At 39.9% G+C, this 13,168-nt stretch overlaps 1 protein-coding gene across 1 annotated transcript in view; it reads right to left on the reverse strand.

The window, feature by feature from the left end:
• Positions 1-13,168, reverse strand: part of GRM7 (glutamate metabotropic receptor 7) — an 814,585-nt gene that overhangs the window by 121,110 nt on the left and 680,307 nt on the right. Inside the window, 1 exon segment of the mRNA XM_032649804.1 lies at positions 5,797-6,732. Within this exon segment, the coding sequence (XP_032505695.1) occupies positions 5,797-6,732 (936 nt within the window).

Consider the following 13,168-nt stretch of genomic DNA (forward strand, 5'->3'; position numbering starts at 1 on the left):
GGAAATCAAAAAATACATAGAAACAAATGACAATGAAAACACGACAATCCAAAACCTATGGGATGCAGCAAAAGCAGTTCTAAGAGGGAAGTTTATAGCTATACAAGCCTACCTCAATAACCAAGAAAAGTCTCAAATAAACCATCTAATGTTATACCTAAAGAACTAGAGAAAGAAGAACAAACAAAACCCAAAGTTAGCAGAAGGAAAGAAATCATAAAGATCAGAGTAGAAATAAATGAAATAGAAACAAAGAAAACAATAGCAAAGATCACTACAACTAAAAGCTGGTTCTTTGAGAAGATAAACAAAATTGATAAACCATTAGCCCAACTCATCAAGAAAAAGAGGGAGGGGACTCAAACCAATAGAATTAGAAAAGAAAAAGGAGAAGTAACAACTGACACTGCAGAAATACAAAGCATCCTAAGAGACTACTAAAAGCAACTCTATGCCAATAAAATGGACAACCTGGAAGAAATGGACAAATTCATAGAAAGGTATAACCTTCCAAGACTGAACCAAGAAGAAAGAGAAAATATGAACAGACCAGTCACAAGTAATGAAATTGAAACTGTGATTAAACACCTTCCAACAAACAAAAGTCCAGGACCAGATGGCTTCACAGGTGAATTCTATCAAACATTTAGAGAAGAGCTAACACCCATCCTTCTCAAACTCTTCCAAAAATTTGCAGAGGAAGGAACACTCCCAAACTCATTCTATGAGGCCACCATCACCCTGATACCAAAACCAGACAAAGATACTACAAAAAAAGAAAATTACAGACCAGTATCACTCATGAATATAGATGCAAAAATCCTCAACAAAATACTAGCAAACAGAATCCAACAACACATTGAAAGGATGATCAAGTGGGATTTATCCCAGGGATGCAAGGATTCTTCAATATACGCAAATCAATCAATGTGATACACCATATTAACAAACTGAAGAAGAAAAACCATATGATCATCTCAATAGATGCAGAAAAAGCTTCTGACAAAGTTCAACACCCATTTATGATAAAAACTCTCCAGAAAGTGGGCATAGAGGGAACCTACCTCAACATAATAAAGGCCATATATGACAAACCCACAGCCAACATCATTCTCAATGGTGAAAAACTGAAAGCATTTCCTCTAAGATCAGGAACAAGACAAGGGTGTCCACTCTCACCACTATTATTCAACATAGTTTCGGAAGTCATGTCAATCAGAGAAGAAAAAGAAATAAAAGGAATACAAATTGGAAAAGAAGAAGTAAAACTGTCACTGTTTGCAGATGACATGATACTATACATAGAGAATCCTAAAGAAGCCACCAGAAAACTACTAGAGCTAATCAATGAATTTGGTAAAGTTGCAGGATACAAAATTAATGCACAGAAATCTCTTGCATTCCTATACATTAATGATGAAAAATCTGAAAGAGAAATTAAGAAAACACTCCCATTTACCATTGCAACAAAAAGAATAAAATACCTAGGAATAAACCTACCTAGGGAGACAAAAGACCTGAATGCAGAAAACTATAAGACACTGATGAAAGAAATTAAAGGTGATACCAACAGATGGAGAGATATACCATGTTCTTAGATTGGAAGAATCAACATTGTGAAAATGACTATACTACCCACAGCAATCTACAGATTCAGGGCAATCCCTACCAAATTACCAATGGCATTTTTTACAGAACTAGAACAAAAAATCTTAAAATTTGTATGGAGACACAAAAGACCCCAAATAGCCAAAGCAGTCTTGAGGGAAAAAAACGGACCTGGAGGAATCAGACTTTCTGACTTCAGACTATACTACAAAGCTACAGTAATCAAGACAATATGGTACTAGCACAATAACAAACACATAGATCAATGGAACAAGATAGAAGGACCCGAGATAAACCCACGCACCTACGGTCAAGTAATCTATGACAAAGGACGGAAGGATATGCAATGGAGAAAAGACAGTCTCTTCAATACGTGGTGCTGGGAAAACTCGACAGCTACATGTAAAAGAATGAAATTAGAACACTCCCTAACACCATACACAAAAATAAACTCAAAATGGATTCGAGACCTAAATGTAAGACCAGACACTATAAAACTCTTAGAGGAAAACATAGGAAGAACACTCTTTGACATAAATCACTGCAAGATCTTTTTTGATCCAGCTCCTAGAGTAATGGAAATAAAAACAAAAATAAACAAATGGGACCTAATGAAACTTCAAAGCTTTTGCACAGCAAAGCTGTGCAAATAAACAAGACGAACAGACAACCCTCAGAATGGGAGAAAATATTTGCGAACGAGTCAATGGACAAAGGATTAATCTCCAAAATATATAAACAGCTCATGCAGCTCAATATTAAAGAAACAAACAACCCAATCTAAAAATGGGCAGGAGACCTAAATAGACATTTCTCCAAAGAAGACATACAGATGGCCAAGAAGCACATGAAAAGCTCCTCAACATCACTAATTATTAGAGAAATGCAAATCAAAACTACAATGGGGCTTCCCTGGTGGCGCAGTGGTTGAACGTCCACCTGACGATGCATGGGAAACGGGTTTGTGCCCCGGTCCGGGAAGATCCCACATGCCGCAGAGCGGCTGGGCCCGTGAGCCATGGCCGCTGAGCCTGTGCATCCGGAGCCTGTGCTCCGCAACGGGAGAGGCCACAACAGTGAGAGGCCCGCGTACCGCAAAAAAAAAAAAAAAAAACACAAAAAACCCCCCACAAAACTACAATGAGGTATCACCTCACACCAGTTAGAATGGGCATCATTAGAAAATCTACAAACAACAAATGCTGGAGAGGGTGTGGAGAAAAGGGAACCCTCTTGCAGTGTTGGTAGGAATGTAAATTGATACAGCCACTATGGAGAAGAGTATGGAGGTTCCTTAAAAAGTAAAAATAGAATTACCATATATCCAGCAATCCTACTACTGGGCATATACCCAGAGAAAACCATAATTCAAAATGACACATGCACCCCAATGTTCACTGCAGCACTATTTACAATAGCCAGGACATGGAAGCAACCTAAATGCCCATCAACAGACAAATGGATAAAGAAATTGTGGTACATATACACAATGGAATATTCCTCAGTCATAAAAAGGAACGAAATCGGATCATTTGTGGAGACGTGGATGGATCTAGAGAGTGTCATACAGAGTGAAGTAAGTCAGAAAGAAAAACAAATATCATATATTAACGCATATATGTGGAACCTAGAAAAATGGTACAGATGAACCAGTTTGCAGGGCAGAAGTTGAGACACAAATGTAGAGAACAAACATATGGACACCAAAGGGGGAAAGCCGCGGTGGGTGGGGATGGTGGTGTGCTGACTTGGGCGATTGGGATTGACCTCTATACACTGATGTATATAAAATTGATGACTAATAAGAAAAAAAAAAAAGGATAATAAAAAATTTTTAAAAATTAAAAAAATAAATTCCATGGTTTCATGTACTCTAGCCATATGCCTGGCATGAAGGCACGCGCATTTTCATTCCAAATTCACTGTTCCCAGTTGGCAATTTGGTACCTTTAATTGTGCCAACGTAAAACATCATAATCCACTGAGAGTATACAAAGAGAAATAATGTGCCTTCTAAATTCTGGTATACAAAGCGCACTGCTTGAAGACAGCTTAGTTTTTCCTGTAGTCCGGTTCTACGTATGCAATGTTTTCTAGAACAACCAGAATCAGTGGATCCAGCTCCTGAAAACTTGTATCCTTCTCAGGTTTTTAAATGAGTAAATTATACCCCTGATCTTAACTGACAAGATTCAGAGTCATGACTGGAAACGGCTAGAAATGACAAACGAGATGGTAGAGACCTATAATGCCAAATATGCATTACAACAAGGCTCATCTATAGGACAACTGCAATGATCCCTGCCTTTTATATTCCTCAAGCATAAATTTACAAGAAAAAGCTCTAATATTTTTATTCTGTTGCATGGGAAATTGTGTTTAATAACAGAATAATGTTTCTCTCCATAGGCTTTGATGATGAACATCAGACCCCACAAAAATGTCCATGATTATCAACTTACTGCCATACACTGCATTTCACTACCCTACCTCATATTTTAATACTCCCTTGCCCCAGGGATAAAGCAATGAAATGAAGTTCAAGTTGGTTTCACAGACAGTAAACATGCATTATGAATTTGAAACATACTTCCGGACACACACTTTGCTCACTGAGCATATGTTCAAGAAGAACTTCCTCTAAGAACTTCCTTTTACGACTAAAACCGTAATCTGGAACCATTCACTGTCCTTGGTTTTAGAATTCCATGTGCTTTCATAAGATATTTGCCTTTTTCATTTTAAACACAGTCCAATCTTATAGCTGCTAAATCAAACCGTTTAGGTAAAAGACACCTTTTCAGTTGGAAAACCAGTCAAAGTCCATTAATCCTTTCTATGATTATAAACAACCGGATTCAACTAATTCCCAGAAGCAGAGATTTGTAAATTTGTAGACATTTCTACTTCAATCCTTGCTCTCCCCACTTAGGGCGCTAAGTCCTTGAATGTTGAAGAGACTTCTCCAAAGTGACGCGGTACCAGGCTAGACGCCTGATGTGCTGACTTCTAATCAAGCTGTAACTGTGCTCTCTCTGTAGAGCGTGCCAGTGAGGACTTAAGTCTCAGTTCTGGCTTCAGCTGTACCGACATGCCAGAGCTACCTTCACTGAGTAAAGGTCACCACATCTTCTTAAGATCAACCTATTAGCATTGCCCAGTTTGCATATATACAAAACAATATCCAGGTGAGCACAGATGTATATGAATCACGTTTAGGATCAACACGGTAGCATTGCCTGATTCGCGCACATGTCAGACCTACAGCTACACATATATTAGTCGCGTTAAGATTCAACATATTAGGACTGCCTAGCTTACAGACTCATAAAAAACATAAAACTCTATATATGGGGAGGAGGAGGTCATGTACACTGAACATAGCTAGGATCAACATTTTAGGGCCCACCAATTTTGAAAACTTTGAACTTTTGCAGCCAGATGACACTTCCCCTGTGACATACCGGCCCTCCCACTGCTGGAGACTTGAGTCTCTGATATCGCTCTGGCTCATTTGAGGCAATTACTGTACATCTAGCTGTAGGGAGCCTATAGACCGGAATGACAACCAAAGGTCTCCTATATCCACCCATTTAGAGATACACGCAGATACAGACATATGTTGTATAGTTCACACACATGATCCAATCCACAGTGAGCGCCTACACAGCCACTAGGAAGAGAGAGAGCTGGTGATGACCATCCTTATCCTGGGAAATAACGGACTGTGGCCCTCCCCTCTTATCCCAAGGAAATACATATGAAAGAAGAGGGAGTGGGTAATGAATGAATAGGAAGGTTTAATTTAGACAGATTGGATTATGTTATACTGCATAATCTCTTGCTACATCGCACCACTCTCTAATCAGTTGACTTGAAAAGGCTACACCTCTGGTTGGTTTCCAGTGGAATGAATGTATTGGATTGGCCAAAAAGTTCTTTCGGGTTTTGGGTTCGATGTCACGGAGACACCTGGACGGACTTTTCGGCCAACCCAATAGCACAGCCCAAGGCAGGTTTTGGACTTCTGTAGCACTGATGCCCATTCACTCAGGATTTGTCTAGTCTTGGGAATACCATTCTGCATTTTTAAAACCTCTTGCTCTATACAATCGATTTGGCTTCAATATTTTCAAAAAGGAACACATTTTTGAAATGCATTGGTATGCGGTGTGCATTTTCACTTACCTTTTCCGCCGACTGAGCGGTGCCAAAAAAAATGGGAATGAAGGCAAGCCAGACTATACATGTTGTGTACATGGTGAATCCAATGGGCTTGGCTTCATTAAAATTCTCTGGGACACCCCGAGTCTTGATGGCATACACAGTACATGTGACCATGAGAAGAATGCTATATCCCAAGGAGCAGATAATCTGGAGATCCGTAATGTCACATTTGAGAACTCCCCGGGCCTGCTCAGGGTTCATTGTCTTATGTTCATCATAGTCTATGATGATGTTGGGTGGGTCAACACCAAACCAAATGAAAACACCTAGAAGCTGAACTGATATTAAACTAGAAGTGATCGCCAGCTGTGATGTTGGGCTTATGAGTCTGGGAGCTGTCACTGATTTCTTGCCCTGTTCGAATATGCGATAAATCCGATTGGTTTTTGTCAAAAGGGCCGCATAACTGATGCACATACCCAAGCCCAAGAAAACTCTCCGGAAAGAACACACTGCCACATCAGGTTTGGCTATCATCAGGAAAGTGATGATGTAGCAAAGAAAGATGCCCGTCAACAGAACATAGCTCAGTTCCCGCCCAGATGCCCGGACGATGGGAGTGTCATTGTAGCGGATGAAAGTGGCCATGACAAATATAGTGGCGATGATCCCCAACATGGCGAGGAAGACAGGGATGACGGCCCAGGGGGAGTGCCACTCCAGTTTGATGATGGGGATATCCTGGCAGCCGGTTCGGTTTTCATTGGGTCGCTGGTCGTAGGGGCAATGCTGGCATGTCATCTCATCAAACTGGTACTGGTAGCCATCGCAAGGCTCACAGGTCCAGCAGCAAGGAGTTCCCTTCTGTGTCTTCTTTCTTTGCCCAGGCTTGCATGGCAGTGTACACACTGACGGGGGGATCTCCCGGAGTCCTTTACCCCACTGCATGTCCTCTATCTGCAACAAGAAATAAGAAGGTGCAACAGGTAGATTAGTTAAGAGGAAAGAAAAAGAATAATAACAACAAACAGTAATGATAACAACATGTGAGACTTGACAAGGTAAAGTAACCCCCAGCTGCAGGAGCTACAACCCAGATTCAACCCCACGCCATTTCACTGTCGCATCCTCAGTCTTCACCACTGTAGAGTGTGCCAAACATGCCGGATTGTAAGAATTCCCTGTGGTAGCTATCGGAAGTACAGATTCCCTGTTCCCACCCTAGACCCCCCAAATAAGAATACCCTGAAAAGGAGCCTTTGGATCTTCATTTTCAACAAGTACTCAGAGGATTCTTAGGATTAGATAAAGTCAGAGACGACTGACATGCTCTCTACTGCCGCCTCCTGGGTAATAAGTGCAAATGTCCCAAATTCAGTTAAAAATCTTAAGTAACGTGAAAAGCTATATTCATTTCCCTTATTAGATGCTTTTGTTTTTTTTAATTGTTTTTAAATTATTTTGGATGATATTGCAGTGGTAACCACCTTTTCTAAAATTCTGTAGGCATCACTGTCATTTTCATTGAGAAATTTTGAAGCAAATGAACCTATTCTATTTATCGCAGAGGAGTGATAAGGTTCATTATTGAAAGTTTTAATTGTAGTTAACGAAGCATTTGATAAGAAAGTAATATGGTCTGGAAACCTTTCAAGATGAGCCATGTACCTATTTGGAGATGAAATTTAAACTAAAACACTATATCCTAGAGGAAGATGAACGTGTGCTTGCTTAATTAGAATATTGGCTTTCTGGAAGGGAATTCATAATTAACAGTCTTCTGAGAAATAATGGCATCAGAAACAAAGAAGAACTTTATTACGGGGCTGATATCTCATCTTTTCCAGCACAGCATCTATTCTTCCTTTTTTCCTGATATCATTTCCTCACTTTTTTTTTTTTTTTCCCCTATGTGCTTTCTGTGAGATGGGATTTACACGGAAACTCCAGGGGTGGCAAGCAAGACCGAGGCTGGGCCAATTAGGATACTGCGTCATTCTCAAGCTTGAGTACACATTAGAATCACTTGGAGGGGTTTTTACAACCCAGCATGCTGAACCCCACTCTCAGATTTTCTGATTCACTGGGACTAGGATGGGGCTCGAGAGTATGTATTTCTAACAAAATCACAGATGGTGTTGCTGGAGATTCTCTAGCCATCACACTTTGTCAACTACTGATACATTCCAACCTCCTAGCCCCAGAGACTGGGTCAGGGATGGGGTCATTACAGAATGGCACAGCATTTAACTTCACGGCTTTTACAGAGATTACGTCGGATAAAAATCTTTGTTTCTGCTGGATTTGCAGGTTCCAGGATGTAAAGATGCTGGTGCTCATGGCTATAAAGAGGAAGTTATTTCTCAGAGGAAGAAGCCAATATCAAGGAAAGCAGAGTAGAGAATTGAAGAGAAAGATTACTGATAAGCCTGTTGAAGCTCCTGGAAACAGCTCTGCCTGAAGCAGGTTTTCCCTATATTGTGTCATTATGTGACTCAGTAAACTCTGTTATGCTGAAGCACGTGGAATCGCATTTCTCTTACTTGTAACCAAGGGTCCTGAAAAATATACCTAGTAAATGAATAATTTTAGTATCACGTGTTGCAAAAGATGTACTTAAAAAATACACGAATACATTCCAATGGACAAATCTGGCTGATATTCCCCATATCTAGTTTATCAAATTTTTAAGATATGTGAACAAAAATATAGGTTAGAATGATACTGAAGAGTCTTAACTATTTTTATTGATTGATTGATTTGGCTGCGTTTGGTCTTCGTTGCTGTGTGCGGGCTTTCTCTATGTTCGGGGAGCAGGGGCTACTCTTTGTTGTGGTGTGAGGCTTCTCACTGTGGTGGCTTCTCTTGTTGCAGAACACGGGCTCTACGTGTGCAGGCTTCAGTTGTTGCAGCATGCGGGCTTCAGTAGTTGTGGCACACGGGCTCAGTAGTTGTGGCTCAGAGGCTTAGTTGCTCCGCAGCATGTGGGATCTTCTCGGACCATGAATCAGAACCCGTGTCCCCTGAATTGGCAGGCAGATTCTTAACCACTGCACCCCGAGGGAAGTCCCTGAGCCTTTTTTCAATGCATACTTTTAAGACATAAGGGGGGGGAACTAATTTACTGCTCAGTGGAATTTGAATGCTCTGTTAAAACAGGATGCAGTGTATAGCAAGGTGTGCTACTTCCATCAAAACTTGAATGAGAACTACATTCAACATCTGAGTCAAATGTAGTTAACTCTGGGGAAAGGAACGGTTCAAGGATTAAACTTTATAAAATACTATAACCTTCTAGTGATTGAATTTAAACTTTAATCAGAGACCCAAGTATCTTTGGATGACTCCTATGAACTCATCTGCCTGAGCACAAAGCCCAAGTCAGCACTAATAAATCTAACCAGATATAAAACATAATCATTTCTTTCTCAATATCATCATTTTTGTACCAGTAGGTCATTGTCAGCCATCCCAAAGTCATAAAATTAAGGAAATAATTTGTAATAAGAGAGAAAAAGACATGCATTAACTTTATAAACGTCCAATTTCAAGAAGTTGGAACCTAAAACATTGCTATTATTAACACAAATGTTTCAAAATATCAAAGTAAAAGGCCCTACACATGGTTAGTAAGAAAGACTAACCAAAAAAAACTTACAAATAAACATCATTAGCTAAACTTGAGATTGCCTGATTCCAACACGAGTGGGAACTAATATGCCATATGATTAAACTTAAGCTATGGAATAGATGTAGGGCTCATACAAATATAAAAACAAATTATCATTATATGTAATACTTTATAGCCAATTTCCTATGTTGCCAGCTTGCAATCCCCCCTCACCACAAATAAAACGGTCAGCAACGCTGAACAGCTTTTTTTCTCAGCTTAACCAAATGTATACAACAGCTATAACCACAAACATTACACTGACTACTTAATTTGTTTTCAATTTTCATTTAAAGTAGATCTCAACTCAATTTAATTGTATATATTAAAGCAACAAAGTTGCTTCTTGCTCCAAACGAACAGAGGTCTAATTTACTTGCTTTGCCAACAAAAATCATTATTTATTGAAAATATAATTTATGTTCCATAAAGGTACCAACTAACCTTTAAGAGAATTTTGTTAAAGTGACACATACGATTTGTGTATATCTTTACCTATCCACACAAATTTAGTGCCTTGTTTCATAAGAAGAAACAGTGAGCTGCAAATGACCAGGGGCACCTATTTTTTTTAAAGAGGGTAACAGTTTAGGGTTTTGAAAAATTAACTGTAATGTCAATTGACTTTGTCAAAAGGCTAGAAGGAATGCAAATTTCAAGTTTGTTCTAAACTCTGCAACAAAACTGTTTTATTTAGTTAGCTGGAAAGCCAAAGTTAAATTGCAGAAAGATGTAAAAAATTAATAAATAGAAATCTCAATTAAAGAGTGTCAGGAGAAGGGGGAGATCTCACGCCCTGTGCCCATAGCTGAACCCAACGGGAAGAAGATTCCTCTTCCTTGGCAAGGACTCGACCAATGAAAAGCCATGAACCTTTTACTATTGCCCTCCAACTTCCTTTTCCCCTCTACAAAAGTGTTCTCCTTTCCTTGCTGTGAGGGGTCTTGCATTTGGCTTGCCACGGTTTCAGACCCCGAATTGCAATGCTCTTGGTGATCTCAAATAAACCCATCTTTGCTGGAACAATATATGTCAGTCTATTTATTTCAGGTCAACAAAGATTAGGAAAAAGGCTAGGATGTTTACCATTGTCTTCTTTAGAAGATACAGTTCTAAATTCCCCGATAAGAATGCATTTTCTTCCTGGACATCCCAAGTTTATGGTTATTGGATACTGGATCAGCTCAGTTAGCTGGCTCATGGCAAAGGACTGTTGAGATCTCAGCTCTTGGCAAGAGAATACACCTGTAAAGCTAGTATCATCAATTAACACCATGCATGGCGCATAGATTTTATGGATACGTGAATCAATGGTTTAAAAAAGAGAAAATTAGGTAATCCTGGCCAATGAAAGAAAAATAAGCCTTTTGTGGAGTCCTAGGAAAGCGTTCTTCACTCTTTAAAGCAGAGACACAGAGAAGAGAGATGCTGTCTTCAGCCTTTGATGTGTGCAAATGTGATAGATGGAGCTGCAGCAGCCATTGTGCCACCATGAAGAGACAAGCTGAAGGAACAAAGCTGATATGCTGAGGATAGTAAAACAAAAACAAAAACAGAATTTGTATCTTTGATGCTCTCAAAGTAACTTTCTAGGCTCGACATGGAGCCACTCCTGTGTGGGGTGCCACGTCAGTAAGCCAAAACTAAGATAACTTCCACATTCCTGTGAACAAGCTTCACTCGAACAGAAATGCAGTACATCTAGTCAGCCAGTCTCCAAAGGCTATGTCAACTCAGGGGCTTCTCACCCCAAAAAGGGCTGACTGTGTGTTCCCAGCCCATCAGATAATTTTTATATGTTCCTTATTCTTTATCCTATGAGAGCTTTCCACCCCATTTTGCAGTTCTCTGAAAGAAGACTGTCCACAAAATGTTAAATAAAGTGTGTCTGTACTGCCTAAATTGTCTTCTTTAATCATTTATTTTAACAGTGGCATCTTTTTTTTTTTTTTTTTTTTTTTTTTTTTTTTTTTTTGTGGTATGCGGGCCTCTCACTGTTGTGGCCTCTCCCGCTGCGGAGCACAGGCTCCGGACGCGCAGGCTCAGCGGCCATGGCTCACGGGCCCAGCCACTCCGCGGCATGTGGGATCTTCCCGGACCGGAGCACGAACCCGTGTCCCCTGCAACGGCAGGCGGACTCTCAACCAGTGCGCCACCAGGGAAGCCCCAACAGCGGCATCATTTTGTCAACCAAATGAACCAACACTGGTACCACCCTACCCTGAACTGCGAACATGAAACAATAAACTTCCCTTGGTTAACCAGTACCTCATGGGTAGCCCAGTACTTGCAGTCAAACATTCTAACACACTCTTTCTTATTTCTGCAGCTGGTACGTGAAGGCCTGAGAGTATTGGACAGTTCGGCAATAATTCAAGTTCTTGCGTGGGTAGTAGATAGTTCCAGGAGGAAAGGAAACTTGTGCATCACACGTGATCGGATACACTTGTCTTTGTCTCCTGAAAGCACTCAGAAAAGAGGGTGGTAAACACCTGGACTCAAAAAAAATCAGCTGTGACTCCACTGCTTCAGGCGCAGAGAGAATGAAAAAGGACCTGTCAGCTAAAGTTCTTTAGCACATGTGTTTGGCAAGGAAAAACTGGGGTCTGGCTCTAGCAGAGAAAGCTATTCCACCGGGGACGTGCAAACCTTATAATCACTGGAATTTTAAAATAAAACCCAATGAGTTGCTGTCTTACTGCCAAATGCAGGAATCAAACAGAGAAGATTTTTATAAACGCTGTTCAGTGCATCCATTTTTATCTAGAAGACATTTTCTCTCTGAAGGAAAACTGTGTCACTGCAGGGATATATTTCATTTGCATTTTCCAGCGCACACTCTGTAGAGCGAGCTGGCTGGTGATTTTGTTGCATAATTCTTTGCAACAGCATCATTTTAACTTACTAAAACCTTAATAGAATGAGCTAATTTAACAAGAGCTTTCTTATTAAACACCATTTGTTCATTAAAATATATTTGTCCTGGCTAATTTATGAAAAAATCTTTTCAGGAAAAATGCACAAGAATGCTGAATTTCTAATACTAGAAAAGAACCAGGTTTAGGTTCCGGTGGGGAGTGGGTAAGGTAGAATGGCTTTACAAGGAATTTTGTAGTATCTCAATGTCTTTTTTTTTTTTTTTTTTTAAGCCTCAGCCCCGATTGTTAAATTTTAGGCAGCAGGACTGGACTATAAAACAGAATTTCGGGACTGCTATAAACGCACTTAATTCAAATTCTACTTATTCAAAATTTGGAATTATTTGTACAATTCATCGTGTTTAATATGCTCTAGGAAGAAAATGCCATACACCTTCTTCATTAAACTGTATATAAAAGATTGTACATAAAAGGGTACATAATTGACTCGTTTTTAACTATGGTAGTCCCTGGGCACCCATGGAGGGATTTAGAGTTTCATCTCACTGTAAAGCACCTCGAGGTCCAAGATGTGGACAGCCCTGTACTGCTACTAAGACCTTTTTTTAAAACAATTTTTACTGAACTATAGTTACAACGTTGTGTTAATTTCTTCTACACAGCAAAGCAACTCAGCTATATGTGTATATATATATATTCTTTTTCATATTCTTTTCCATTATGGTTTGTCACAGGATATTGAATATACTCCCCTGTGCTTACAGTAGGACTCTGTTGTTTACCCATTCTGTATATAAGAGTTTGCCTCTGCTAACCCCAAACTCCCATTCCTTCCCTCCCCTCC

The sequence above is a fragment of the Phocoena sinus genome, chromosome 11 (genome assembly GCF_008692025.1).
Source record: "Phocoena sinus isolate mPhoSin1 chromosome 11, mPhoSin1.pri, whole genome shotgun sequence".
Taxonomy (NCBI): Eukaryota; Metazoa; Chordata; class Mammalia; order Artiodactyla; family Phocoenidae; genus Phocoena; species Phocoena sinus.